Below are 27,155 nucleotides of genomic sequence, written 5' to 3' on the forward strand. Positions count from 1 at the left end.
TCACAAAGCAGTACGGTTAATGTTTGCCATACCTGTAGAAGAAATTAAATTTGAATTTCGTGATCAAACTGACGGCTCAATTGATCCGTTTTACGTCTTGTAACGCGTTTCATAGGAACACGCTCGATCTATCATGCGAACGGAAATTCGCTGTAACTGGAAAAAGTGAGCTGCAGTTTTAGCAAACACTGACGCTGTTGATGGGAAACTATGCGATAATAACAGTGATAAATCGACCTTGTTACACGTATCTATAATTGCCCCGGTTATTACAGGATTTACGGGAATTAGTTGCCTTATTTACGAGAGCTATTTTTCACTAACTTCCATAGCAACACTTCGAAATCGTCCATTTATTTTACGTAATTAACTAAAGAATATCGTATAATTAATCCGTTATAATTTCATTTAAAAACGAAAATTTTAACATAATTGATGAACACTTTCAGCATAAAAAATATTATTTGCTGCAAACATCATTATTTCGAAATTTTATGTAAATTTCAATTAAATTTCCTTGATTTAAATTTAATTTTGATCAAAGTTTAATATTATTCACAGTACTCGTGTCCATAAATCTCCGAACGGGAAAAACTCATTATAAAATGCATCCAGTGGCGGATCAATAACCTTCCAATATGTATTTAGAACGAAATTATTGAAAAATATCAAATGTATCAAAGATCCGCATCGAGGAAACAGGAATACGGTCGGAGGATTTAATTGCGACGCGTGTAGCACATGTAATTTGTGTTTCAATCATAATTTCCATGTCTGAAAATCTTTTCTCCGACCGGTATTTCGATTCAAATACTCATGCCACAAAATAATCCCCGCTTTAATCCCTCCGGATGATTCTCATTATTGTTTCATCGAACTTCTCTTCGGAAGGATCTCCTCTCGGAATCACAGGGATTTTCCAGAAATATTATACCTCTCTCCACATGACGGAAACGACCTATGAAAATTCCCTCCAATATCGGAAATTTCAGACACAAATAATAATAACAAAAATAATACCTGTTTTTCCTATAAATATACCTGCTGAAATGTACTGAAATATATTAAAATATATCTTTTACTGCTTCAGTTGGATAACGTCTATTTTTTACTTTGCTGCATTTAAATATTATATTTTAAAAATATGAATCAATATATCACCCAATAAACTTTAGAGAAAACACAATATATCAATAATTTTAAAACGAAGATAATTATGCAGATGGCTCTAATAATTTTGTCACGCCCTGTATGTTGCCAGCTAAGTGATTAATATGGGCATTGTTCATAATGCTTGGCTATTATACGGTATTATAAATAATGACCAACCAAATTGCTTCAATCATTATTCACAATGGTCGAGTATCATAACGAGCAACTTATAACATAGTCACTTTGTCCATAATATGCATATAATAATTCTAAATGTTGATTATAAAAAATTTTACTATTTGCCATAATTTTAGTATTCTATAAATCATTTCAATTGAAAATTTTATAAGAAACATTCGAAAAATATTTTACGAAGACTCCATCGTCCTAGAATGTCGAAGTACGGTAATCTATACTTCTTCTTTGTAAGGATAATGAAATAGTAGTAAAAATAATAATTTATGATCATCCAAGAATCATAAAGAAGTAGTAGAAGTTCAATAGTTCTCGAGATTCATGCAATTAAACCCACAAACTCTCCTTTTGTATATTAGTGTTGCTGTAGATGATCATATGTCAGACGCTTAATTGCATTAACTTCATTATTTATTGCGTCTTCGGAATTCACCCTCATAGTTTCTTCTATTTATTGTCGTTATAAGGACCGCTATTTTTATCGGCCATATAACCATCCCACGATGTGTTTAACCAGAGAAGAGGAACGTCCTTTCGGAGGAAACGTGAAACTTCTCTGGTATTCCACCCTCATGTTTTGTCACTAATTTCGCCTGTTGAACCTCTTATTGAACGTGGAAAAATATTCGATATCATTTGGGGAAATATATTTCGGAGGATATCGAAATTAAAATGGTGTAATGAATTGTCAGTGAATTTTTGGTTTATCCTAAATTATGTTTTATCCTTTTGCTTTTTTAATCTACGCCTTTATTTCCATTTCTCGTGTTATTAGCATATTTATTGTTACAAAAATGAGGAAAAAAATTTGGCAAACTTCATATTCAGCAGTAAACTGCAGATGTTTATGCAAATATATGCTCTTATAAAATATTTCCTTTCTTAAAGTGATTTAAAGTTTCATTCTAATTTACATATTTTACACATCTTGAATAATTTATTTTGTTTTTTTCTATACACACCTTGGACAATTTATATATATTTTGCACACTCTGGTATGCAATAAAAGCAATAAATATGCACAGTTTGAATATAAATTATTTTATTATCTAATTCATTAGACATTGCAAATATAATTCTAATTTGAACAAGAAGAACCTATTTAATGTACACAACAGAAAAGTGTTTGTTTACGATTTAAAAAGAAGACATCAATTGTTTTCTTAAAGAAAGCAATCATCTTGGTCAAGAAAAGAAAAAACGACATCCCCAACTTTGCTTGCAAGGACACGGATGATCGCAGGCGAAATCGACGATGGGAAGTAAATGGTAGATTTACGAAGGGAGATCGGTTCACTGATGCGAAAAAAGGAAATTAAATTTTTGTTATAGGTTGGACAGTGGTTCCCTTTTATTGTCCTTCACCCCGTAAGCTTGTCGTTTTATAGTTTTCACTTTGATGGTAGGATGCCTCTTCCATTGTTGTCTCTTCTTTGTAGTATCTTTTATTGACATATAAATATAATAATTAATTCTTTACTACCTCGCAACCGTATATTACCACTGCTCGCTGAATAATATTCTTGGATTAATTTAACATTAAATAAAATTCAAGTATTCCGTTTTCATAATATTTTTACCATTAATTTTGGTCTTCTTCAGGTTTCTCTTTATTATTTCATTTGACCCAATTATCAAAATCCCCTTGTGTAACCTTTCAAAGAAGTCGTAATTATAGAATTGTAGAGATAATTAACGAAACAATATACTGCTAGTGAAAATTGTTGTTTTAAACTGAAATTATTTCTACCTTGTTAACTGCGTTACCTATTCCCGTTTACACTGAAACTACTTTGCACTGCTACTACTACATGATCGAAACACGCCGGTTCTGGAAACTCGGTAATTAGATCATCTTAGGGAGTCAACTATTTTACTGAAACATTCTAGTTTCCAGCGAATTCGCGACTCTGCAACGAACAATTGACCCACGTGTATCGCCGTGGAGAAACTGGTCCAACAATTCGGACACCCATTGACTACCTTCTATCCAGAGAATCGAGTGCCGTATAATTTTGTAACCCGCCTTGGCCCTCGAGCCTCGGTGTTACGCTAGTTCCACGCTGCACCACCCATTCTACTTTTCCACGAAGTGCAATTGCACGAAACTATGCAACGGTGTAGAGCTGAGAATTGAACTTCATTCGGGTTGCGATAATTTCATGTAGAATTCTGACTTAAGTTTCGCCTGCATTACGAAGTAAATAGCTTTACCTTGCGAACCAAATACATTGTTAGTTAATTAATTAATTTGAACACTTTAGTCCCACAGTGCAAATAAACACTTGCATAGAAACACATTGAAGCTCTCATCGCTAAGAATACAAAGAGCTATTTTCAAATTCAATTTCTAAATTTTCTACTAAATACTCTATTATATCATTAGCAATCCAATTTGTACGAAATAATAGAACAAAATGTTATTACTCTTCATTCTAATAATAGAGTATTATTTAATTGTATATAATCATGTTGCTTCATGCTTAATATAAACTATTCAATTATAATATTTAATGAATAGGATAGAACATAGGAATCGATAATTAGGTGCAAAATTAATACGATGCACTTTTATGCACTTGCATAATTATCAATTGTAATAATTCCATAATTCAACATAATGTATATAAATATTTTAAAAATCATTATTATTTATGTTACAGTACATGGGTTCGTTTCCTGTGGCAATTCCCGACATTGCCAGTCGAGCTGAGTACGTACGCTCCCAGTTGGAGACCCTCAGAGTGAGTACTCCTTCAGACAAATCATTTTTCCTTATTTTCTACATAGCCTTTATTTCTTCCATGGTGATGATAAAAAATACAGTACTTGCCGATGATAGGCTTCTGTAAAGAAATTAGCAACGTAGGAAAATCGCATTAATTCTATTCTACTGAAATACACTATCGTCAAAAAGTTTGGAAACAAAGAGATTTAAATAAATAATTCAACTGCATTGCATAACATAAAATATATATTTCATATATATAGTAATAAAAGAGAACAGTATTAGAATTAAGAAAAAGAATACAATGTAGAATCACTTATTCCAACTTTTTAATTATTTTTTAAAACAATTCAAATGTTTCCAAACTTCTTGGGAGTAGTGTATACGTATTTATCGGGGTATTCAAAGGGCTTTAGCACGCAGGCAAATTGTTGTCTACTGCAGAACGTTTCTTCGGCTAATTAGCCCGAACCTATAAGGTTCGTAATCGCTTTGCAAGGGAATCAAACAGCAGATTTGCTGCTCGAAATGAACTTGGTTCGGTGGGGTTTATTATTGTAAACTGCGTTATTACTGTAAACCTAGTAACGACTAGAAAGCCTGAAGGGATCAGCAGAATTTCGGTCGAGAGTTTCATCAGAGTTGAATATTTGTCTGCGAGGAAGAGCAACTCGTGCCAGAGAGTTGTCGGGTCCTGATCTTTTGCGCGCGTGTGTACGCACGTGTCTGCGAGGCGTGTTCGTGCCGGTGAAACGGGAATTATGAACCTGAATTTTATGAAGGCATTAAAGAATATCTCGTAGCACTTTTCGTCGTGGTGGTATTCCATTAGACCCTGATGGACAGATTTCCATGAATACACACCGCGGTTGCTTCCCGTGTTACCGGCTCTACCTCCTACCCTTTCTCACTCTCTCTCTCTTTCCTTTTCATCCGAAAGGAAAGCTCAAGATATCAGCAACGTCCGTATAAGCTTTCCGATGCAACCTATTCAAACGTTGTTTCACGAGACATTTCTATGTGTTACATAGAACGTGTCAGGATGGGAAATGCAACAGCGAACAGAAGATAGTTTCTTGTGTACAGATGAATCGAAAACGTAGAATAACATTGTTCTCGTCCGAAGCTTTGTTTTCTGACGGACTGAATTTCAAACTTGTTTGAAATAGAGCTGTTAGGAAAATTTGAATATTCGGTGTATTTGAATATCAATAGAATTTGGATCCGAGCTTTGAATATTCAAGACGTTTGAAAATATTTGAATTTGTTTAAAATCTAATTTCTCGCAGCAAAATGTTTGCAGATAAAAATCACAGTAACAGTGGTATTATTATTATACAAAAACTTTCGAATTTAATTTCCAAGAAACGTGGCCGTTAATCTTGAAACGTCTTCTCAAATTATTTCCATTAGATAAATTCTGGTATACTTGAAATCCAATACGTGGTGCCTGTCAAATAAAATCTAAAATTTCGCCCAGGAATTTAGCAAGTGATTTCTTATACTCGTAAAAATAGAATTTGCAATAAAATTGAAAGGAATTGTAATTTTGTCATGGGTTCAATTTGTTCAATTTGTTTTCTGCTCGAAGTCCCTTTGAAACAAAGTAAATGGGTGCGATGTTTAATAGAGTGTCTTAAAGGAATTTACATAACACTTTAATACGGTGAGAGTTCATTTTATTTGCTAAATTGTCGTCTATTGTAGCTTTTCACGCGAGATGGCCAAGGGAGGATCGTTTGCGTGGAGATGAGGAATATATTTGCCTTGCATATCCGATAATGAAAATTATTCGTTGGTACTCCGTATTTTGTAGCTTTCAAGATTTCGCTTCATGAAAATTAACGTAATCTACCATTTCCAAGGAAAAAAGGCTTTCTCCGAGAACTTCTCCTGTAACATCATTTTTTATAGGGAAACCTAGGTACTCTTGCTCGATATTATAATAATATATCACTGGCCAAAAAAGGTACCCTTACTGCTTTTATATTTTACATTTAATTTTTATGAATTTTTATTAAATGAAAGCTTAGTTAATGAGCAGCGTGTACTTTTTAGTCAGCATATTTGTTTTAAAAAAGGATCATGCACGCCCAGTTATTAATTAAAATGGTATGAATACTTATGCTATTTGCTCTATGTATGTATATCTATCTCATCATCCTTTTGCGTTCATATCTTATACGTGGAAGCTAAATGAAGCGAAAATTACGCTTGACCGGATATCAGCGAAGCGGTGCTCCTTCCTATATGTATTCTATTTCATATATCCGATATAAATGCTGTTGATGAGTAAACAGGAGTAAGAAATACGAGAAAAAGAGGATAAAAATTAAACTCGTGTGATTGACCTTTTTTCATTTTATAGGAATAGTATCTTGAAAAATAAACAGAAAAATAGTTATCATTTTAAATAATGGGAATTTAGGAAAATCGGATTCATAGTGAAAATAGTGTCATAATTAATTAATCTGAATATCACAATCATTTATCATTTTCTGAAAATAGAAATATTTGAAAAATCTTTAAATGCTTGTGTGCAAACAGAAAATTGTCCCCTTGTTTTTCACACTGGAATCCAATATCTTGATTTTCTTCGTTCGTTCCTTGAGTTTAATGGAGCGGAAATATGCGGTACTTGCGGTTCTAGGTGGTTTTAAAGCGCAAGGTAAAAGCAAATGGTGTAAAAATCAGACTGATAAAAGGGACAGGGAAATTTCTTGTTTATTTCACCAGCACAATGTTGCGTGAATACTCGAATAAATGCCAGAAAGAATGGAAAAGTCTTGAAAGAGTTAGTATAACTTTAAAAGTACTTAATTATAGGTGTTTTATATTTATAACTTTTAAGCGTTAACGTACGTAACGTATAGTATCTTGAATCACGGTTAATTGAAAAAATCGATCTGTAAAAGGTTGGTCAGAAAACAAGCATTAGGTTGTTAAACGCGGCAGGTTCGCAACTGGTGTCAACCGAGCGTTAATATTTCTTCCTCAGTTTACAGGACAATACGATGTGCAAATAAGGAACGGGGGGAAGCAAAAGAACAGGAAAGAACAAGGAAAGCTTAAAAAGACGAGTGCAAACCAGACTGTCGGCCAGTTTGCGTTTACTACAATATTATATATACCCTTGCTTTCATCGTGGAGAGTAACGCAAAATGAAGTACCAACCGTTTCCTTCCGACTTTTCATTTTGCAAATTTCAATTTCCTTCAAAGATAGTGAAAAATGTAGTTAACTCTTTCTGTATACGCAGAATTCCTTTCACTAAATTGTACACGTTCATTTCGCGCGTAAAATTGGACTGGAAGATAAATAAGTAAATTCATTGTAAACATTCCATTCAAGTTCTTTTCTGTTCAGATGGCTAGAAGTTTATTTGAACAAAATTAAATTTTATTAAAATAACAGTGTCTGCAAAAATACTGCATTTTATGAGAGAGGGTTTTAAATTATATAATTGTGAGGAAATTTTATTATATAGTAGAAAGGAATTGTTGAATATAAAATTGCCCTCCTTTTTTTATAAAGCACGAAATTCAATGGTTGGTAATAATTTTTAATATTTAACTGAAAAAGAATATGAAAAATTAAATTATTCACATGGTGCTCTGTGACAGAATACAGTAGACTTTCGTTATATTGCCGTGGACGGTAATATATAGGAGGGGAAAATGTATCAAGCTTCCACCTCTCATTCGAAAAGGGACATGGTAATATAACGAAAGCCTACTGTACAAAATAATTTTCTTTTAAAAATTTAATTAAAGAAAGTTATTTGTCAATAACTCTGCATAGTCAATTTAACACTTATTTCCACCACAACCGCACCGAGTTAAATATGTATCGAGTACATTTTCAAAGTATGTACTACATCGTATTAAAATTCCAAGCCAAAGTGGGTAAACTAGTTAATATTTCTTAATATTTTGGTAGTTAGCATTCAGAGATGTAACAACTTTCGAGTTTCGTTAACGAATCATATTTCTTTCGAGCACACTTCCTTTCAGTTTATCGCAGTATACGCAACGAAAGACGCAGATTCGTATCCCCCGCTTTTTAAAGAGGACGACTCTTTAAGTTCCCTTTGAGCCTCGAGAACAGTTTGAACTTGTAAAAGCTGATTTTCGTCAATATTAATAACTCCGGCGGTTCACCGAAAATTTCTTTGACGGAGAACACATAAATTTGTGGTAGAAGGTAATACGTGGAAAACGTCGAGCTTCTCGTTAAATTTTCGGCCTCTGCCATAGAACCACCTAGTCAGTTTGATGACATTTTCAAACAGGGACATTTTTAATAAAGCTCTCAGACTGCTCAGTAAAACTGCTATGCAAAGTTCTTTACACTTTTTACGAGTTGTAATACAAATGCAACAAAGTTAATTCATTTAAAAAATAAAAATGAAGAATCTAAAATTTAATTTAAATTGTCGCTATTTCAGTGGTTCAATATCCAAGTGCAAAATAATTATTTAAATCAAACAAGCATCATATTTATAATTTATTGTCTTTATATTAATATAAATGATTTAAATATATATGTAAATAAACATTGATTCTTCTTTAAAATTAATAAATTATTATTCATTTAATAATATATGGTTATTTAAATCATTTATATTAACACAAATTAACATACATGAAATAAGTTCATCAGGTTCTCTTTATCCCCAAGCGGATCATTGAACAATTCCACTTACTGCTTGACAATTGTCGATTCCTTACTAGCAGAACACCATTATATTCATCGTGGTAAAGAAGACGTGCAATGGCGAGTCTTGGACAAGGTCAGCGGGTTTTAATGCAAATAAAAAGAGTAATTGACGAAGGTTCTACAGGAAGGTGTACAATCCTGTGTACACTAAATTATCTGTGGCTAACTCCATGGCCGAGTTTGAAATTAATGAAACGCGTTAAAAAACCTAGTTGCACAGTGACTTTTTAAAATTCCGATCACAGACGGATCAAAACTCGTGCAACTTTCTTTTTAATATAACCAAATTGCATTTGTCCAGTATGTTGCGAACGGGTTAGCCCAATGAAAAGTTTTACTCGAACATGCAGCTGAACCGTATTGATTTAGTTAATCTTTCGATTGTGCGTGTTCGAAATTCAGAGAGCAGCCTGAGAGATTAGTATACCGGGAAAAATTTTGAAAAATGAATTTTTATAAAAATGGAAGGGAAAGTTTATGTAACATGGCTGGGTCTAAAATTTTCTACATGTTCTAAATTTTTGTATCTGCAAAAAAATCTATAGTTAAAGTATCTTTTTATCTTGAACAGTTTCTGAGATCGCCTGAGGGTTTCCAATTTTCAGAGGGTGATTTCATCCCTTAATAACTTGAATCTCTACCTATAAAAAAATACAAGTCCCTTATTTTTGATTTTTTTTACAAGCCTGCAAAGTTTTAACGAAATCAGGATAGGTCGGTTGCATCAAGTTTTCTATTTAAAAAAATATGTATTTTGGAGTTGAATTTTGTTTTTTAAAAAAGTAATATCAAAGGCGACTGAGAATTTGAACGTTTTAGCGTTAGATAGAAAAATCTAGTCGTAAAATGAAATTTAATACGGTATTTTAGAAATGAAATGAAATCTGAATGGAAGGCGTACCAAGGAGTTGGTACAAAACATTCAAAGAAGAATGAAATTCGATGAAGGAAACGAACAGATTGCAAAGAGAGCAATCGTCCAGTGACAAACCGGAAAGGATTGAACTTCAATTAAACTGGAACAGATCCACTCAAACTTTAATTGAAACTTTAATTTAGTATCAGATCCGAATGAAGGAATGTTCAAATTTAATTTTAATTTCCCTTTAAGTACACAACAGAATAATACGCAGCCACTTTAATAATAATTTTTAAATTAATGTTGAATTTACCTCGTTATCCTGGTTATGATTCTGAATTTAGTAGATTCGTTTAAAAAGGAATTCTCTTAAATACCAAAGCATTGTATTTAAGGGATAGCAACTAATGTTGGTTCGATTTGGAAAACAATGTCGATTATATTCACCACGTTATGTACAGTATTTCTCCTCTATCATTCCCTCCATTTTATCCAGTACTCTCGCTGATATTCTCTAATTTTTTTCTCTGTCTTCGTAATATTTCGATTGTGTCCTTTGTCCCTTTTGTTCGGGCGAACGTGCAGGGGTGGGTTAGTGTTTTGCAGAAGATAATAAAGCGTATTCTGCCCCTTTCCCATTCTCTGGTTTCCTGTCTGTTTCCTGCGAAAACGATACGCGGTTCCTGCCATAAAAATCTTTCGTTGTAAAGCAACGCAGAAACGTACGCGTCATTTCTGAGTGCACTCTAATTATTCACGCACGACGAATCATATCCGGTGAAATAAAAGGATGTTGAACGTTTCCGTGTACCTCGGACGAAAAGATTTTTCGATATCCACCCACGCGTCTGTAATTTCTATTTGCCGTAGAAATACCGTTTAAACTGTTATCTTTAATTGCAGAATATTTTAATTGATATAAGAAGCAAAAAATCATCCCGACGAGTATAATATTTTATTAGCAGCTCGCTTGATATCCTATGAATTGTTTTACGAAAGTACATAAAATTATAATACAGTAGGCTCTCGTTATATTGCCGCGATGGGCGCTGTAGGAGGGGAAAGTTTGTCAAGCTTTCTTATTCGAAGGGGGACAGGGGAGAGAAAAATGAATAATTTTCGTAGATTACGATGGTGGAAGGGTGACACTAGTATTCTTGAAAATTCCTGTAGAGAACAAATCGTTATCGTGGCGATATAACGAGAGCCTACTGTATTAGCCTACATTCGAGAATAGAATTAACAAATGCAATTTTCTCAATTTTAATGCTGTAAGTTTGAATTTTAATTAACCTTTTTATCCTCGACTGTTGAAATATTACTTCGTAATTGCCTTTGTGCTATGGATGAGTTATCCAACAAAAGAATATTATTATTCGTAAAATAAATTTGTTTACGGGTCCCGCTGGTAAATGAAGCATTAAAACTTTAATTAAAAACGTTCGCAACAGATGCAAACAAATTTTGATTCAATTATCAATATTCCATTAACGATAAACCGTTCCGGAAAATTGCTTTTGAATTTTGTATTTGTTAAAATGGATATTGTTTATTGAAGAAATAAAAATTTCATCGTCAACAGATTGGACCCGAGATACGTAAAAAAATTATTTCTCAGAGTGTTTTATAATTTTGTTCAGGAGGGTAAATATGTTCGAATCTAGTTTTATCCCGCAGTATGATGGATATATCGTGCGACACATGGGGGTAGTTTTTGATCAAAACTGTGGTATTTTATCAGCAGGAATTTAGGGCCAATAAAACGGACAAGGGACAATTGACGTTCGATTATTTGATCGTTTCCATATCGTCAGTCCCGATCCATCTTTCTCTGGTTACCTACTCTTTAATCTGGCCGTTTGGTTTTTCCCTCCTTTTTACCGTTCTCGTATTTCTCGGAAGTGATCGAACCGGCAGAATTGGTATCCGATTCGAATAAACGAAACTCGATTATTATCGGCCGGCTTCCGCGGATCAATATTTGCACGGACGAAATAAAATTGTGTTTGCTAAATTTCAAATGATGCCTGAACGATATAAAAACTCTCGCGAACCGAGAAGCAGCAGGGGGGGCGAGAACCGGCCTACCTAAAACACGAAGACCACCGTTGGAATCGTTGCGATATTTACCAAATTCGCGAGATTGCAGATATTTGTTTACCCTGCTCGTTGTTACTCTCTTTTTGTCTGGATCGTCCGGCGATGATATTAATAAAGCAATGTTCCCGCCGTTTAATAACCTCCTCTCTCGTGTAATATCCCGATTATTGTCGTTTAACCCTTTCGCGACCAATGGGACTCCATCATGGATACATAATATTTCGTATTTTCTACCCTTAATCATCGACTAAAGCTTTTGAAAAAATATAGGAAGTAAAACTAATGAGCACCTATTATTTCCACTTTGATTTAATCAAATATTTCAAATAGTTTTCGAGAAAAAAAAATAATAAAGATAAGGGTTATTACTCCCATATTTTTTTAAAAGGGGTAGGGGGCTGAAATTGCTCACAATTGTTTTTTAGGCAAACAGCTTGATGTGTTATAAATATAAATTTAAATTGTTGTTAAGTTTTATATTTAGATTTGCATTTATTTAATAGAATTTCATTTCGATGAAACATTTTTAATATTTCACCGAATCTGATATATTACTTCAAACGTTTCCGCGTTATTGACCAGCGATGAAATGAAAATCGTTTTCAATATTTCGTTCGCTTTATCATCGATTACACGATATAATAGCCGTAAACTCGGAATCAGTGCCAAATGAGAATTTCGACTGAAAATACGCAAGGGTTTAATTCGTATCTATATCGGTGAATTCGAATTGAATAGAGAACATTTAGCGCCGGCATAGAACAGAGAAAAAAATGACTGGCTAAATTAACGGGAATTCATTTGTCGAGGTGAGAACGATCCTACGAACAATTTCATCGGTCCCTTTAACCCGGACAAATTTCGAGTGCCGCGGGTAGACTGTCAAAGCCACCTGCTGTAATTGCCAATTACAGTGGTCGCTTTCACCAAGTGTCAAACGATGCTCTGAAATTTTTCCCAAAGTATGCAGTTACTGTGCATTCTGTGGATCTACGATCTACCGAGTTTGCGATTCATTAATGGGTTCGTTTATGCAACTCTGTAATATCAATTCAATTATGGATAATTAAATACGTAGGATTTTAACATATTAGTGTATTTTATGGTATTTTTATTCTTTTTAGTAGAATAGTCGTGATGAAATCAGGCTTCCTTAGGGAAAATATTAATACTAAAAGTAATTTGAAAGAATAATAATATAATTGCTAATTAGTAGTGTTAGTGTAATAATGAAAGTTAGTACGATTTTAATTCAAATTTTCCCGCGTAAACGTTTATGCGCAAGTGGTGGGGGACCACAAACCAATATATATATAGGACCTCCTCTCCTGCAGTGTTATTCCCCTCCGGAACGCCTAAGGGTAAGGTCAGGAGTTCGGGGAAGGGTGGCTTTCCGCGAAAAAAGGCGAACCCTAGAACCCGGAAACTCCTATGTCACCATTTTCGCCGAGGAAGCCTGATTTGATCGCGAGTGTACCTGCTACTATTAACAATAAGTAAAGGTGAAGGGTTTATTAATAAAAGGATTCATTAAATTTATCTATATGAAAACTTGATGAATATCTTTTATAAATGTCACCTCGATATCGATTCGCCTAGATAATTCGGACATCTCATTGAAAGCGAATTTCTTACGAGAACGAAGAATACCTTCAGCTGTGAATTAATTGAACGTAGTCGCGTTGTATAGGGTAAAATTGGCTCCGTGAAGAATCTGATCTGGTTCTTGGTATTCAAAATCGAATCAATGGTCCAGTAGTATGGCGGAATGCAATTCGATCGAAAGAAAAATCCAATAAACACATTCCACGGTGGCACGGTATATTAGCATAAAACGACTTTCTTCTTTTCTGCCTTCCGTTCGTCGCTGAGAATACGAATATTCCTGTTCGGTCGGATCAGCAAAGAAATTTATTCAAGCTCCTATGTCCTTTGACATCGAAATGTATTTACAGTATCGAAAACGAAGAATGAAATTTTTTATACGATACTATAATATATTTGCATGTCAATTTACATCAATTTACCATTTCTATTCAATTAAGATTGTATCGCCAAAGTATAGTTTGTATGCTTCCCAGTGAAATCTAATAACGTAGAAATTCATTTAAAAGGCTTCCCTAAAATGTCTGTCCAATCGATATGTATTTCGTAATTAAAATTTCAGGTTTCAGAAATTTTTGCTTGTTTTCAATATTTGCTCGAACGATTCCTGTGGAATGTGGAAATCATTTATTATAAATTCGAACAAAAATTTCTGCCTATTGATTTTGAAAGAAAATATTACCTAACATAATAAAACAAAACAAATTAGAAATTTCGCCAAAATACTTTGTAACACTATTCATGCAGAAAGATGCAGATTTTTGCATATCCCAATATGAGGAAACTGAATTATTGGAATAATAATTCAGTCTGTTTCTTTTTTTTTTTTTTCACAGAACATTTCGATATGCGTTACCATAAATCATAAATATCCTTGTACGTCATACGCGAAGCATTACATTAAATTCGAAAGCCATCAAGCGTCCCTGCTCCGTAAACGCCGTTCGCATGCAGGCTAATCACCAGAGTGGCAAGTCGACGTGCATCTCTGATGAGATTCTCCTCTTTGGATCAGGACGAAGGACAATCTGTCGCGTAGGAAACTTCCGGGGGAGGCTTATAACTCCTTTGTGCAAGACGTGCTGCAATTACACGCAATTGCTGGAGCTGTCATTTTCCAGTTCCCTCCCCTCCGTAGCCCTTCTCGTTCGTCTATCCCCAGCCATCGCGTTCCTCTTCATTCCCTGGCCTCTCTGTTTCCCTGTACTCTCCTCGGAAGAAGGATCCTTTGTAAGCGTTTTTATTGCCGTGAATCCACGTATCCTTTCCTCTCCGCGTCCTTTATACCTCTTTTCCTCGGTGTCGAATTCATCCGGGTTTTCTCATCTCCGTTGTCCCGTCTTCGACATCTTTTCGCCGAGGGAAAGAACCGTTCCCTCTGGATCAAAAGTTAAATTCTCCTCCTACCTACCCGGTCGCTGAATACGATCCTTTTAATGGCATTACGCGTTTACAGCGCAGTAAGCTCTTTACTGCGCTGCTCTCCGACCAACGTAGACGAGATTTCATGTAACACGCTCGATTTATGACTTCCTGAACTCGTACGGGATCTTCTGGCAAGACAACTTCCTGATCGTCTGCCCGCTGAATTAGCGGTGTCGAAGTTCATCTTTTTTCATTGCCGCGAAAATACCAGACACGGTGTATTGCACCAGTGATAGGTTATTTAACGATGTACCAGTGCTGGCTTTGAAAAGTTCTGTAGTTGGAAATTCATTTTATTTGATGTTCTGATGCGTCGTATTCTTTTTTTTTTATCGCAGAGTGATAAAACACGATGCACCGGGCTCGAATAATTGCAGCCGACTACACACGATCAGGGCCGACCCTGGAACCAAGGGAGACTAGGCTGCCGCCTAGGACCCCCATATTGGGGATTTTGTGTTTAAGAATGCAAGAAGAGTAATGTTTACTTGAATATTAATGGATGTAAATGCAAATCTAAATTAGTTATACAAGCTTTAATGTTAATTTTATAAATTTTAGTTTAGGTACTTTGAGGCCTCTGATCCCCGAAATATCAGGGCCAGCCCTGGTTTTTCTAAGATTTCATGATCAAAGTCATAGTTCGCGAAATCTTATAAAAATATTTGCCAAAAAATCGAAAGTCATGTTCTATTCGCCCACCAATCGAACAGAATTCATTCACAATCGTTTAATTTCCATAACTTCCTACTCCACTATACATAGGATTTCCAAACTTTGATTAGCTTCAAGTCCTTCTTTTCCATCAGTTTGCCTTCCTCTTTTTCCACCATCGGTATTCGATATAAAGGAAACATTAGAACGCAGAGAACGGAATTCTACTCTGTTCGGCGACGTTCCGTTGGAAACAGTGGAAATAAAAATCGACTGACCGTTTGACCAGCTCACGAACGGATTCGAATTTCCATTGTTCGTGGAAACCATTGAGGAATCGTGGAAAGTCGGTGGAATCGGGTCCGCACCGGTGGAAATACCGGTGCAGTTTCGTAGTCGGGCTTCCCAGTGGCAGACAGTCATCGTGTTCGTCATCCTTGGCATGGTAGTCGTTGTCGTTGACGTGGCAGTCTGTGACCGGCGATATAGGTCAAGCACACCTCGTACCAAGCTGGCTGTTCTCATTAAACACCTCCGGGCCGGCGTTCAATGGTCGCGGCGAGATTGCCATCTTTCGCACACCCACTGTTAAGTCTGCTCCTTCTCTTCTCTTCCAATTTTCTCTCCCTCCAGAGGTCCTCCATGAACCTTCTCTACCAGTCTTCCAGTATCTTCATTACTCTGCCTACGTAGTTCCACGCTGTGTTCATGGGCTTACTACGTGTGTTTCGACGCCACTCGAGCCGCTTCCACATTACCAGTCTCCACCGTCTCCGTTTTTGCCTATGCACCATTGTTCACGTTGCTCCTCGTGCCTGTTCCAGTAGCTTTTTTTTCGGCGCTTCTCGGTGCATTCACCCTTCATACATCGTTTCTTCAAGATGTTGAAAATTTAGGTAATCTTGGAAGCGATGTTGTGTAAGAGAATTTGTTTGTCCTCTTTCAGTTGGTTAAGATGATACAGAGGTAATTAGATATTTAATTAATTATATTTTATACAGTTTCTGAACTGCGATAAGGATTTTAATTGGAGCTGTGGTTCGACACTAATTCGTTCCAATTTATTTAATAAGATTTTTAATTAACCGAGTTAATTAAGTACAAGTAGAATATTTATATATTTGACCTGAATATTCAGATACATAATTGCTTACAATATGATGAAGGTTATAGGTGTGCATTCTATGTGCATCAGAATTTATCGTTGACACTAAATGAACGTTTCGTTACCAGTAGTTTTAGATTGTTGTGCATTCGTATCATCCATTTCAATGTTCAGGTTTATTTGGTGGCAGTGTGGTAGCAGTTGGTTTATCAGTGACGATGGTTATGTGGCTATTTGGAAGTTCAATATTTAGATATATGTACTGTAACGTCACCATTTAGTTGACCAGTCATTAAAAACACAAATTATTTAATTTCCTCGTTTGTAATTATAAAGCATTCTAGAATTTTAAAAATATTCTCTCCAAGTCGATTTTTAGTATTTGAAATAAATTTTGTAATTTCCTTTCGCAGTGTTAATATAATTTTGTTATTTATACAAATTTGCCATTTTATATAAGGTTCTTGGAAAATTATGATCTTTTAAAACATTCAGATTCATTTTCTTCAAAATTATGATTTTTTAATTAAGGTATGTCGTTGTTGCAGTAGACGAGGGACATACTCGGTTCTTTAGTAAGGTTCTTCATGAATTTGTTCACGCAGGCAGGAAATCTCGTAGAGTTTTGTCGTGTTCGGTGCGTTTCTGTACGCACGGCGGGGCGTCCGCTTGTGTTTCCTCGCCGCTTTAGGGGTATCCGCGTGCATCGACACATATTCAACCGATCTCCCACATTTCGAAGGAGCCGCTCGTGTACGTACACGCGTGCACACACCGTCGACGAACGCAGAGTCGCATCTATGCGATCTCCGAGCACGGTTTAAGACGGCAGTCTGCCGGTGCCCTGGCATTCCCGCGGGTCGTTGAACTTCTTGATCATGCTGGAAAGCCTGTGTGCGAATATCTCCTCCCTTCCGTCTTCCTTTCTTGAACGAACACGTCCCAGTTGTGTGCATCTGTACGCAACCAGACCGTAAGAAGATCGAAAATGCGCGTCGAGGGACCGGCTTGTCGATGTTCCACATGCAGATGTCGATGTTGTAGTATTTAGTTCATCACCAGGATGTATACCATATTTGAAAAAAAGGAAAATCATGAATTATCTTGAAAATCACACATAGGTAACCCCTTACTCACCTAAACCATCCTAAGGAAAAGATTCATTAAGTTCACCAATTAGAAAATATTAAAAATTGAAAAAATTACAAGGTAGATACATTGAAAATTACAAAGTTAAATTCAATAAAACAAGTAAAAGCAAAAGATTGGAAAAAGGTAAATTTTATTAAAATTCATAAAATCAATAAATATAGAATAATACCATAGTTAATGGCCAAGTTGTCGATGAGACATTAAATAACAGAAAAAGAAGAAGAAGATGATGGGTTCACCATGAAAGATGCTGGAAGATTTCCTCTTGTACGACACCTTATGACCGTTCCATGACCGTGGTTGATTTAAGAAGCTACTCATTCCGATAACCACCGGGTTACTTTCCGTTCGCTGCGATCGTACCAAGTGGTACTTTGATAACGAGCACGATTAACCGATCGCTTAGACCGGCAATTAACGTTCAAACTGAACCGATCGTTGATTCGGACGATTAAACCGACTGGACCTACCGAGTCGATCGGTTCAACTGCTTTTAGGCGATTCCTGTTTCTTATAATGGCCACGCAATGAAATTCCTCAGACACGATCATTGGCGTAATTAAACCTGGGGTACGTGAAATTATTAATAAAATTCAACTAGACTATATAACTTAATAGTTTGAATAAAGCTAAGGGACGTAGACCACCCTGGGCAGTAATCCTAGTTACGCCAATGGATATCCACTGTTAACATGTGTTCAGGTATAGTCTGGTATCGTTTATTGTATCTCCGATCGTGAAAGCAGATATTTCATTGTTTTACGCGACCATTCCTTGTAACGTTAGTATCAGAAGTTTATGAACCGTATCAGTAAGTGTCGCACACGCGTTATGACGGTATGTGAGGACAAATTCTGTTATGAACCCCAGGTTCATAATTCTGGATAAATGGGTGCGGGGATAATTGCTGATCGTTGTAGTTGCGGAGATCTTTCCTAGATATATTCGTAGCTTATTGCTTGACGCTTGAATTTCCATAGAGATCCATCAACCAATTTAATAGAACCCTTTGAATTACCTAATTAGCAATACCGTAATTAGGAAAAGTTAAAGTTACTATTTTTAAATTTATTAGATGCACAAGTTAATGCATGGATCATCATTATTTTAAATTTGAATATTTTTAATTACTATTTTTCAATTGCTATTGATGGATTAATTAATTATCCGTGCGAGCGTAATTAGCGCGTTCGACCAGTTTTTCATAAAATCACATTGCTCTCCTTATAATGACGAACAAGTTTTTCCCTGCACTTCCAAATACATTTCCTTGGATGTTTGAGTGTAAATCAATGGGGTGACTGTGATCCACAGAGGGGTGAAAGCCTGATTGTCGTTTTTTTGTTCCGACCCGATGAAAACGTTTAGAATGACTGTCTCTGGATGCTTGCTGACTTCACCGTTGAGATCTCGAGCGTGTAACGATCCCTGTAATGATCGGTGCAGTTGATGATGCATTTAGTTCCCGGAAATCAATCTGGGTTCATGCAACATCGAAGCTCGATCTTTTGTCTATGTATAGTACACTCGTGATCAAATCAGGTTTCCCAAGGAAAAACGGCGATATAGGAGAAACAGGAATTCTCAAAATTTTAATTTTAACAATATTAATATTAAACGTAATTTAGAATTTAATTAATAAGACTTTTAGTTATTTAATATTAGAAAATTTACTAGAAAATAGGAATAACAAAGTTAATATTGGTGGGGGGCTAAAGTCCTATATATATGGGCTCCTCTTCGTTGCATTGTCAGTTTCCTTAGGGATGCCTCCGGGAAAGGACTGGTGCTCGGGGGAGGAAAAGCCTGATCTTCTTTTATAACAATTTCAAAAGAGCAACTAATTGCTATAAACAGAAAATAACATATTTTTCTAATAGTTCTATTTCCTTAAATACATTTCTATGAAAATTGCATTAGCGAATAACAATTTTTTCGATTTGTCGAACGAAAAATTGCAGCTTTTCGCGGTTTCAACTCGAGGAGAAGTTATTCGAGCGATCACTGTAACTCCTTTCTAAGAAAATTCCAACGGAATTGGAGCCTTCTGAAACATATTCCTGGTGTCAGTGGAATATGGCGACGATCGAACGGCAATACCAAACGGCTTATCTACTGCTCCTTTTTATTACCCTCTCGGGTTCGCTTTCCACGGGGAGGAAGCAACCTGGCAATTGAGTTTTCACGAATATCTACTTCCGTTACTTTTTTTCCTCGCAAAGCTGCTGTTATTTCGCCATCGCGACAGCTTGCGAGACGTAAAATCTCCTGTCGAGTTTCTTAATCCGGATTAACATGAAAAGCGGCTGACGGTATCAAACGTTTTTACACGAGACGAGGCTTCAGTTATGTATTTCGTGTTGACGTCGACGAGGATGAGCTCGGCTCGACGTCATCTTTTGCTCAGTCGCGCGGAATCGCGTGTATCTCGACGAATACCTATCCCCCGAATTTTTGCTTCTTCACAGACATTGTGTCCTTCCTGCTGCGAAACTTAATAATCTTTTTTGCCGGCTAGATACTTCTTGCTCGTCTGGAATCCCTGTTTTGTGAGAAAAACGATTCGAAAGAAGAATTTTGTCAATATAGACATGTTATATGAGAATTGCCTTTCACACATTATTTTTGTGTAATATTTTAATTAATTTTTGTTTCTGTAACCATGTACTCCCATTGAAAATTTGATGACACTGAAAGGGTTAATATTGCATTCAAATGTGAGAGGATATAAATACATCAAATTTCAATAAATCCTTTTTGTAAAATTAGTAGTCCATCGATATTTATTCATTTATTTTGAGATATTTCTTTATTATCCGTGCATTGATTTTCATTTATAGCTTACTGTGTAATAATTTTAACGCTTTTAAAGAAACAGTATTTTTCAATATTTAGTATCTTTTCTTTTTTTCAATTTATATGTCGTGTTGATATGCAAATTTGCATCTCTCGCCTACATATTTACGGATCATAAAATAATTTCCATTCTTCAAGTTTAAACTACTTAAATTTGTAGATCTGTCGTACGAATGAAGTACAAACGGAAAATGTTGATTAATCAAAGTACCCTTGATATTTTTTATTCGCTGAGAATAACCTGCCGATAAAGAGTGACTACTGTAGAGGAGAAAATAAGAAGGCTAAGAAAAAAGTAGGAGCTGACGCGAATGAAACGTACAGGAGCGTATATTAACGAGATGAGGAAGTGGATTACGGTAGTTAGGAAAAACGACGAAAATTTGTCGGCGAGCTCGAGATGCAAAGTAAAACGAAATCGATGGGACGAATCCAAGAAATAAGATGGTTTTAAAGCTACTCAGCTTATATTCACAAATCTTTACAAAAGTGAAGAACACGAACGATTACTTGTACTTTATAAATAAATTATTGTACTTCTTGTTTTTTGGAACAATTTCTTATAGAATCTCAAATATAGGGTAATGTATGCAATAATTGACTCTTTTCCTAAAAAAGTAATAAGTATAATATAATGTATTTCTTAATTCTCAGAGGACAGACTATGGAGAAAGGCCCTAATTTTATTTTCTAAATTTTACATTGTTTCTTTGAAAATTACTATTCTTATATATGTTTTGTAAGTTTGAGTCACGATTGACCCAGGGCTCGGCTATTCAAGAGTTAAATAATAAAATATAATTATTTTTCATATCTCGAATACTTTTTCTTCGAAATAGGATTATAATTTATTATGTAAGAAACGCATTATATTATATTTTTTACTTTTTTAGAAAAAGGGTTAATCATTATATAGGGATGGATAAAGGAACAAAATTTTCCATTCTTCAATTCAAATTTGTAGAATATTTAAAACCCTAAAACCCTAAAAAACTCTTAATTTAATCCCATTGATTCTAATTATATCCAAGCAATCATGATTTGCATGATAAAAAGACCGTTTACAAATCTAACATCCTTATACCAGCTTTCCGCTAAACAAATCCGAAAACAAAGCTTAATGTGAAAATCACGCAGGATGTGTAGATCGTAAAACGTTAATATCCCCACCGTGGCAGTTAAACCACCGAATAAAACGCGTTAAGAGGAATTACGATCGACGTGTACATCAACGACCCCTGTGAAAGTGAAACAAAGAGGTCGTCGAAAGAAAGTGAAAGGAGCGAGTAAGAAACGCTGACCTCTCGGTTCGGACCCGTTCTCAGGTTCTGTCTTTATTAGCCATGATAAAGAATAGCAGCGCGATATTGATTCTCGTCACTGGAATTCATATATTCTCGTGGAACCCCTCCATATTAGAGTCCTAAATTCTCGAGAGGATACTCTGCTTCCGAGGTTTCTGTACCGGAGCATATTATGCCGGACTCTTGGAAACTCTTTAATTAGTGAAAGAGGATAAAAGAGGAGAAAAGAAAGAGAGAATGAGCCGGTGAGGACGGAGAGCACTCGAAAATACAAGTTTGACCGTGAAAATCTGAATTATCACATTGTTGCATATGCAATGTCGTTCTTCTGAGATTTTAGATACTTTCTAACGACTTAATAATTAATCGTTATTAGATCATATTAAAGTAGAAGCAGTAATTGTCAATAATATCCAAAGTTAATTATTTAAAAATGATTTTTTTTGAAACTATGAACAATTGCATAATTAGAATATTATTTTATCAAATGTACGCGTACAAATTTTGATTAGAGAAGTTTTGAAAAACAAGTTAACAGGTATTCAGCTGGAAATTGTTCAAGAGTGTTTCAAAAGCTTTGTAACTATGCCATTAACTTGGTCGCTTGTTATTTCGTTGAAAATCACTCGAAGCAAATCCATTTTGAAACGTTTTGTAATTATTGTTACCATTATGACCACCCCTTCGCCAGAATTTATATAAAGGCAGTAAATTTTCCTGAAATTGCTCTAGACTTTCAATGCTAATTTTATTCCGCTACAAATATCTGTGCCAGTGTATATTCTATCTGCACGAATACATCCATAGGAATACTTGAAAATGGTTTCCAATGGTTATTCATATAATGCGTGTACAGTATCGAGTATAGTAGGCATCTCCAGAAGAAACATACTGATATCCCTGGCTCCTTTCTCTCCATCAGATTTTATTTCTAAATTATTTTTAATATCAATATCCTGAAAATTAAGATTTTGATAATTCCTTGGCGAGAAGCGCGGCGAACATTTCTGTTTTTAGAGATGTTGAAGGCTTCAGGTGGTCGCATTCGAGCTCGTTGGTTCAACCTGTTCATTGCGAGCAAGCTCGAGCACCACCGGATATTTACAGTCTGCAGTCTACTCACTGTTCCTACTTTAATATCCTGTCATTGCCTCCGACAAACGCGAAAGAAGGAACAGGAGATGAGCGGAGGACTGGGAAATAGGTGGGAAGGGAAGAAGGGAGATTATTTAGACAGCTTGAAACGCTCGATCACGGATTTTCTTGAAACAGTATGTTTGATTCCGAACGATTTACACCTATCTTACAATTTTTTCAAGCTATCAAGATTTTGATAAACTTTTGATTCATATCTACTGATTTATTTCAATGTTTCATTTCTTTAATGAGATCGGTGTACTTGAACACGAAACATGTTGTGACCAGCTACTGTTACTTTTTACTCGAATAATTGATTGTCTGACTAACAGGTGTTTTAACGATCGATAACATACCTAATGTATTTTTGTGTAATTATCCTTAACTGTAGTCGACAATTGAAAGAATGTTTGATATCCTTTCTGATATCATAAACGTGTACGTCATTTCGTAATTTTTATTTCTTTTGTCTCGTTCTTGTTCTTTAGAATGCTCAGTTGCACAATTTGAGATTATTAGTACCTGAACAATTTTATACCATGCAAAGTTATATTTTGTCCAAATTATTTAATTTTGTTAAAATTAATAGCAAAAAGTTTGTTTTCTACCCAATAGATTATTGGAATATTTACCCAGTAAATGTTGTGAAAATAATGAGTAAAATTATTCAAAGTTAAAATAACTTCCTACCGAAACTTTCAACCCGTTTAGCGCGGCATTCAACATATTAATGTACGAAAGTAGCGAAAAGTCATTTACCAAAGTGTCCTCTGCGAAATAGCAATGCAAAATCCAGCCAGAAAATAAATGCGGAAGATTTCGTTTCTCGTTCGCAAATCGCTGGACGCAATTCGCGATACGGTCCCTGGAAAGGGGAATAAAAGGAGGAAGGGTATGAGAGTGGACATAACAGAGAGTGATGAATACGCATGCATAAGTAGGTACATAACGCGCGCATGCGAAGATGCAGAAGCGTGCAGAGGAAACTAGTTTCATGTGTAGAGATACGAGAAGAGGCATCGGATCCTAGAGGAAAGTCGAAGGTCTTCCTCGCAGAATAGAGATCGGGACGCGATGTCTGTGTCTACCGTCTCCTTTCTCTTCGTGCTTTCTCTCGTTCTCCTTTTCCACCGCTGGACACGAGCCCATCCTTTGAAAGTATCTCCAAGTATCTCGAATATTACGGTGAAACCCAGTTGCCTTTCCAGTAGCTCTTCCCTTCGCCCGCTGTTCTCCTTTCCTCGGGGATTCTTATTTCTCTCGTGGGGTGGACAGTGGACCAAACAAGAAGTTGGACGTAATATTATTCAGAATAGTTTCGTTGATATTGCGAGATGTCTGTTTCGACAGAGTTTCGATAAAAATGATTAGGCGATAAGCATTCCGATGGTTGCGCGAAACGTTATTGATAGATCGGCCGTGGAAACGGTTTCGATAGCCGATACATGAAAATTATTCGTGATAGCAAATTTTTGTCCCATCGATTGCTTTTATACGAGCATTTTGCCATGCAGATTTATTCGTTGCGACATTTCGGAGTAATTTATGAGCCACTTTAGACGAGAAAGCTTACATTGTACAGGGCAGGACAGGATTCAGATTTTTAGGGGCCCTGGGTCTTTCGAGGACTCTCTGGATTGATGAAAAATTAAAATTTATTCTAAATAAAATTAGAAAAGGAAAAGGGTGACAGTAAAAAAAATTGCATTCAATATTTTTTGACCTAGTATAACGGAGCCACCTTAGCTCTCCCTTTAATTCAGCCCTGGACCTAAAAAATCAAATTTGTTGTTAATAAGACGTTAATAAGGCACATAGAGCTGAATAAATTTTATTTTTAATTAAAATCAGAAATAGTTTTTCGAAACAATATTTCGCTCCCCTGTTTCTGATATTGTTATTTGGAAATATAAAAAAATATTGATTTATTTAAATTTAAAAGTTGTGCAACCGACATGGGAACCTACGTTTGCTAACATGAATATACAAAGAGAAAAAGGGTGTGACTATTTAAATAATAAATTGTCCCGGCAAGGATACTTTGGAATAATGTGAATTCCTTTCCAGAATCACACGGTACACAATCGCATGTCTTTTTCTTTTTGATGACTGAATAGCACAGCTCGTTCGAGGTGTAGTGGCATTGCGTAACTCTGTATATTTGGAACCAGCAAATATTCGCTTTAACATAATCATAGAGAACGTTTTCGTTCCATCTAGGATTGAACGCATCCGTGTTTGTCAGACACCTACAAACATTTTTTTTTTAAAGTTTACGCAACTCATTTTACGAGAAATTATTTTCCATACTAAGATATTTGTAAAAAGAATTAAAATATTTAATAGATAGATAAAAATGTACAGTTTGAAACAATTGAACATTCTAAAAATGGACCCCTTTAAATTTTAATATGGAGATAATTGCTCTTACAATTTTACAAATTCCAATATCAAATAGTCCATCTTTTTCGTTATTATTATGTTTTTTTTTCTCGAATCAATGCCTCGGATTTATCTTGAAGTATCTCGATACTTATCGTGAAGTATCCTGAAGTTTTGTGACTTGAAGGTACTTCAAGGATTCCTGAAAAACTGCGATGCGACTTCAGTTGAGAAATACAGGCAAACAGTTCCCTTTCATTTTTCGAGTTAATGTGAATTATAAATTCGTGTGTCTCGTCGTGGGTGGCTGCGGTAAACGCAAACGAAGTACGAGCGTTCCTTGCATTTTTATTCAAACGTTCCTCAAGGCCAACTTGTATTTTTCCCAGTCGGAGAGAACGATTTCATCGAGGCAAAATAAGAAGAAAAAAAAGAGAGAAAAACACCAAGAAACAAGAAGAAAAAGAAAGGAAAATTAAATTTTGTTTCCTTGCTTGCTTCCTCTTAATCGATGCAGATTATTCGATAAAAATGCGTTTATGAGTTTCGTCGGGCATTCAGTTTCTATTTCGTCCGAGCTTTGTATCATTTACCAAAGCAGAAACGCTGAGAACACGTTTAAGATAATGTTGATACGTAGCCCGAGAGTCTCCATTAAAATGAGGGAAACGTAGCCATGCCGTTATTACGCCAGGATATTATATCAGATTTTTAATTTCTTCAATTTATCACCGACGAGAAACTTTATTATAATTACCTCAAATTATTCTCACGACTGCCTTCGGCTTTCGCAATATTATTTTTGTTTTCTTCTTTATCCTTATGCTTTAAGGATACTTTCATGGACATCTCTATATAATTGATTTCAAGAAAAGGTAATAATGAAAACTTTAAGAAGCTCGATAAACATCTTTATTATTTAACAAAATACATTTTTTAACACTGTAGAACTTCGAAGATGAAAATAATATAAAATTTGGAAAATTAAAGTTGAGGCTCTCTCCGTGGTCCGCGGTCGAAGAGTTGAAGCTTTAATGGCGGAATACGATGAATCGAGCGAGACTAGAAAGTATAAAATTTGATTCCGAGGAAGTAATTTAGCAATTTCATCGAAGCAGAGGCAAACAATCGGAGTATTCTCGTCGAAGGAAATAATGGAAGGCCAAATACCGGGCTCTTATCGTGGTAGAAAAAGCGAAGCAACGGTGAACTCTCGGCAATGTCTACGGCGCAACAGAGGGAGACGAAGGAAGGTACAAGAAGGAAGGGGTATTTACACATGAATACAGGCTGAGCTTATCACTACGCGAATGGAGCAATGGGGATATATTGGTTCGACAAAGAATCGATGAAGGAACGGTGCGGTATTGAACTTTTACGCTCAGGGACGAGGACGAGAAACGGAACGTCTGCTTGCTCGCGATATTAGAATCCTGGCATATTTTTTCAGGCCTCTTATAACATGCTACTTTATGATGCAGCGTCGCCAACAAATTATTCCCTGGTAATAAAATCGCTGGAGAAGCGTCGCATGAAATTTTTCCCCGGCCTAAGTTATTTTTGAAGAGAACTCGTTCCATCCGCCCTTCTTAAATCTACCTCCACCGAGGATCAATTTTTTCGGTTACCATATGCATAGAAGTCAGGAAATATTAAATAAAAATAAAAATAAGATCCAATATCTTCTATAAATTTGTTAGTTTCTAAAATAAATAATACAAATCATCTGTTTTTCCAGCAATTTTTCCCAAATTGCTGATAATATGATATTTTTATACAAAA

At 35.6% G+C, this 27,155-nt stretch overlaps 1 protein-coding gene across 5 annotated transcripts in view; it reads left to right on the plus strand.

Moving 5' to 3' along the window:
• LOC114871995 (tensin-1-like) overlaps nt 1–27,155 on the plus strand; it is a 180,885-nt gene that overhangs the window by 14,887 nt on the left and 138,843 nt on the right. For all 5 annotated transcript variants that reach the window (XM_029178682.2, XM_046285030.1, XM_029178683.2 and 2 more), the window contains one exon: nt 4,011–4,091. In XM_029178682.2, the coding sequence (XP_029034515.1) occupies nt 4,011–4,091 (81 nt within the window). The remainder of the gene's footprint in view (nt 1–4,010; nt 4,092–27,155) is intronic.

Source organism: Osmia bicornis, chromosome 3, assembly GCF_907164935.1.
Source record: "Osmia bicornis bicornis chromosome 3, iOsmBic2.1, whole genome shotgun sequence".
NCBI classification, from domain to species: Eukaryota; Metazoa; Arthropoda; class Insecta; order Hymenoptera; family Megachilidae; genus Osmia; species Osmia bicornis.